The 4,054-nt window shown below is 34.6% G+C and overlaps 1 protein-coding gene across 1 annotated transcript; it reads right to left on the reverse strand.

Annotated features, from left to right (window-relative positions):
• Window positions 1-347: 347 nt before the first annotated feature.
• On the reverse strand, window positions 348-929 carry LOC150033872 (uncharacterized). Its single transcript, XM_090317103.1, has one exon. The coding sequence runs from the start codon at window positions 927-929 to the stop codon at window positions 348-350; it is 582 nt and encodes a 193-aa protein (XP_090173229.1).
• Between the last annotated feature and the right edge of the window lie 3,125 nt (window positions 930-4,054).

Here is a 4,054-nt window from a genome sequence, read left to right on the forward strand (position 1 = left end):
TGCTCTTAGGAGCTTCTAATGGCTTTTCATTACTAGTTTGCATAGAGTTTTGCGGCCTTTGTTGATGGACTGAATTGTTATTTGCTAGTCTATGCCCTAGTGGATAACTATGTAGTCTATAACATTTTTCAGAAATACGACCTCTATATCCACAGTTAGTGCATATTGGCCGAGTATCTTTCTTCTTAGATTTCTCAGATGTAAACCTTTTCTCAGCATTAGCCATTAGAGTTACTTTCACTTGAAGGTGTGGATCCAATGGATCTTTGCCTTTCTTCTTGGATGATAAGAGAGAATACCTTGTTTATTGTTGGCAGAGGGTCGATCAATAGAATTTATGCTCTGATTTATGCATATGACTCATTTAAGCCTATAAGGAATGTCATTACAAATTCTGCATTCAAGAATTTTATCATTTTCTTTGACCCTTGACAAGTACATTCATCCGTTGGTTTGTATTCAACAAGTTCTTGCCATATCGTAGTGATTTTTGCGTAATATACTTCCACTGGAAGGTTTCCTTGAGTAGTAGTTACAAGATCCTTTCTCATTTGGTATATATGTGGCCCATTGGACTGACGGTACCTTTCTTTTAATTCATCCCATATCTCTTTGACACTTCCCCTGTAAACTAAGCTGGCAGCAATTTCTTTTGAGATTGAGTTGATAATCCATGAGGTTATCACATCATTATTACATCTCCATACTGATTGTAAGCTTCCTTCTGATGGTTTTTCAATCGTTCCATTAATAAAACAAATTTTGTTCTTCCCTGATAATGCAAGTTTCATTGCTCTGCTCCATGAAGAGTAGTTGCTTGATCCTGCAAGTGGTGTAGATATCAGATTGCTTGAATAATGAAGGATGAAGGGATTCATTTGGGCGTCGAGTTCCGAAGAGTTACCGGACGTTGAACTCTCTGATGTCATCATGATAGGACTGCACGAGGGTAATGGCGTTCGGGTGGGTTTTTAATTTTCTCTCTTGCGGAAATGCTCTGATACCATAACAAATGGAGAGAAAAGGTATGTGGAAATACTTTCTTATTACTTTCACTTATTGTATTTACATACTTCAAGTTCCTTTTATAGAAGAACTTCTTAGTTTGATTGACTAACTTACAGCTGGAAAATACAAACAAACTCAAACAAAATCAAACTCAAATAGAATCTTAACTGTTGTAACAAATAAATTGTTATAACAGAATGTAACTAATAAACAGAATGTAATTGTTTTACTGTTGATAAAGAAAACCCCAACTCCTCCTATCCATGGGTTTTATAAAAAGCAACAATCTTTCCTTGGGCCGAATAGCAAGCCATATCATCGGCACTGTGTTCGACCCACGAACTGGTTTCTTAAACTCCTTGAATCGTTCTATCGTATTTTCCATGGGATGGGGTCATCCACATTATTTCTATTGCACTCAGGCCAAGTTCCTTCAACAGCAATACCCAAACCAAAATTCTCAGCATCAATGATTTTGACAATATCAGTTTCATTAACAAAAGTTGCAAATGCAATTTGATTGGCAGCCATGAAATTCTCCCATGTCTTCATCATAGTGCTATCAGGTCTAAATGTGGCATTCAGAAAGGTAGTGATCTTAATATTGGATAGGAGAAGTTGGGTTTTCTTTGTTGTTCTTTCCAAAAATTTGGCAATCAATAGGGAAGAGAGACAACAAAAGAGGATAGAGGGGGAGAGAAAGAACAGAGAGGAGAAAAGTACTAAAATATATATATATATATTTTCAAATCATCTTTCCACGTAACTCAATTACTAATTTTTCTATTTAATCTTAATGAATATATTTTAAAGGGACTTTTTAAACCCATTTTTGAAAACTCAAGGATTGAAAGGACTAATTTAAAACATAAGAGACGAAATGCAACTATTCTTCAAAGTTCAGGACCAAAAAAGATGTTTTTTTTTCAATAATAATATTATCATAATAAGTTTTAAATCTATTATATAATTAGAATAAGTATTTTTTAAAAAACCAATATATATTTTTTTAAAATCCCCTATAACTTCTTATATTCAAGTTTTGTTTCTTTGTTTTTCGATTTTATAAATAGATTAACATTAATGTAGGCCCGTTTGATAACATTTAGTTTCATTTGATAACCATTTGATTTTTGGTTTTTAGCTTTTGAAAATTAAGCGTACAAATACTCCTTCCACCTCTAGGTTTCTTGTTTTATTATCTATTTTGTCACACCCCGCACCAGATTACCCTCCTAACCTGGACAGAATGGTGACTGCAGCAGTTACCAACCCTTTTACTGGTACTTACTGCCTATCTTACCTGTTAATAATACTCAAACCCTGAATACATACATATTAAATCAGAACTTAACACATTTACATCACAGGGTTTCGCAACATTGTTTATACATGGATATTACAACCTAGTGAGCCCCATCAAGAATACTAGTCACTAAACAAACACATGTGTACTAACTAATACAGGTCTTCAATTACGCTTCCTTCAACCTATTTCTTTGAGTGGCAGAGCAGTAGCAGAATAGTCCTTTGGGAACTGACCGTTACCTAAAAAAGAAAACATTAAAAAACGTGAGGAAGCCCAGTGAGTGACTTAATAAAAATATAAATCTCATGCTTAAAACCGAAAGTTGGAGAACATAATACTAAAACTAGAGTGTACCAAGCAAACGTGTACATAAAACCTTTAAAACCACCATTAACATCATTATTCCTCAGTTGAGAATGAGCATACATCGCTCTAGCTCTCAAAGTCTATTCTCGGCTAAGAGACCCATACCTCGGCCTCTCATTCAGACCTGTCTACGTGCTCATGGAGTTTTCTATGTACTGTTAACACCTTAGGTACATTTATTTAGATTTATTCCTTACCTTTGGTATTACGCTCACTCAAGCTATCAAGTTCTCGAAAAGCATAGCATAGAAAACTCTTTAGGATACCTTCCCTACCTTCAGTATCCCTTTCAGTATATTTAGGAATACTAATGCATGTACTTTTACAATCTTAGGTATTTAAAGCATAGTCCATCAAGCTTCATACGACCTTAGCTTTAACCCTAACGCATGCTTCATACTTTGCAAAATAAGTTGGCTTAAATCATGTTGAACTAGCTTGTAAAACTATTAGCATGCGTTAGATATGGGAAACATACTTGGAAAACTCATACATTAGTAACATCTTGCATTGAAAAACCTTCATAAGAATTAGCAATTCCAAACTATCCTTCTAGCCTAGAAGAAGATATGACTACCTTTATCCTTAGTTGAGAGTGAACTATCAGATCTAACTCTCAATGCCAACCTTAATTGGGGAGAACCCTTTTACTCAATCCCTCGACGTTGTATTACCTATGTGCACGTGGTTATAACTGAGTACTGTCATACCTTAGATACTTGACTAAGATACCTTCTCATTGTCCTTCAGTATCCTTAGGACACTTTCTCATTTTCCTTCAGTATCCTTAGGATACCTTCTCATTGTCCTTCAGTATTCGTTATATAACAAGTCATAAACATTTAGTTGAAAGGATACCTTCTCATTGTCCTTTAGTATCCGTCATATAACTAGTCATAAACATTTAGTTGAAAGAATACCTTCTCATTGTTCTTCAGTATATAACTAGTCATAAACATTTAGTTGAAAGGATACCTTCTCATTGTCCTTCAGTATCCGTCATATAACTAGTCATAGACATTTAGTTGAACACTAAAGCTTAGTGCTCAAATCACCATACTAGTTCATCCATCATACTGGTTCATCATAAAAATGGAGTTACTTAAACATATTGAAAGTATTTGGACAAGATAACATATCTAAATCATGTCAATTCCATGGAAAACATGCTTCACTTAGCATGAGAAACAGTTTCACATATATGTTGCTTAGGAATTCATTTAAACACTTAGCATGGGAAATATCTTCAAGAATTCTTAGTTTCTAAATCATTAAAACAATAAATCATCACATGGTCACTCACAGCTCGTTGGCCTCTTAACGGGTTATAAACCTCTTCTAACTCTTCTTGTCCTGAAAGGACATAATTCC

This window comes from Benincasa hispida, chromosome 9, assembly GCF_027475165.1.
Source record: "Benincasa hispida cultivar pf3 chromosome 9, pf3_genome.v1.1, whole genome shotgun sequence".
In the NCBI taxonomy this organism is placed as follows: Eukaryota; Viridiplantae; Streptophyta; class Magnoliopsida; order Cucurbitales; family Cucurbitaceae; genus Benincasa; species Benincasa hispida.

Excerpts from the sequence above, each read along its gene's own strand:
- LOC150033872 (XM_090317103.1), bottom strand. The coding sequence starts at position 929 with ATGACATCAGAGAGTTCAACGTCCGGTAACTCTTCGGAACTCGACGCC.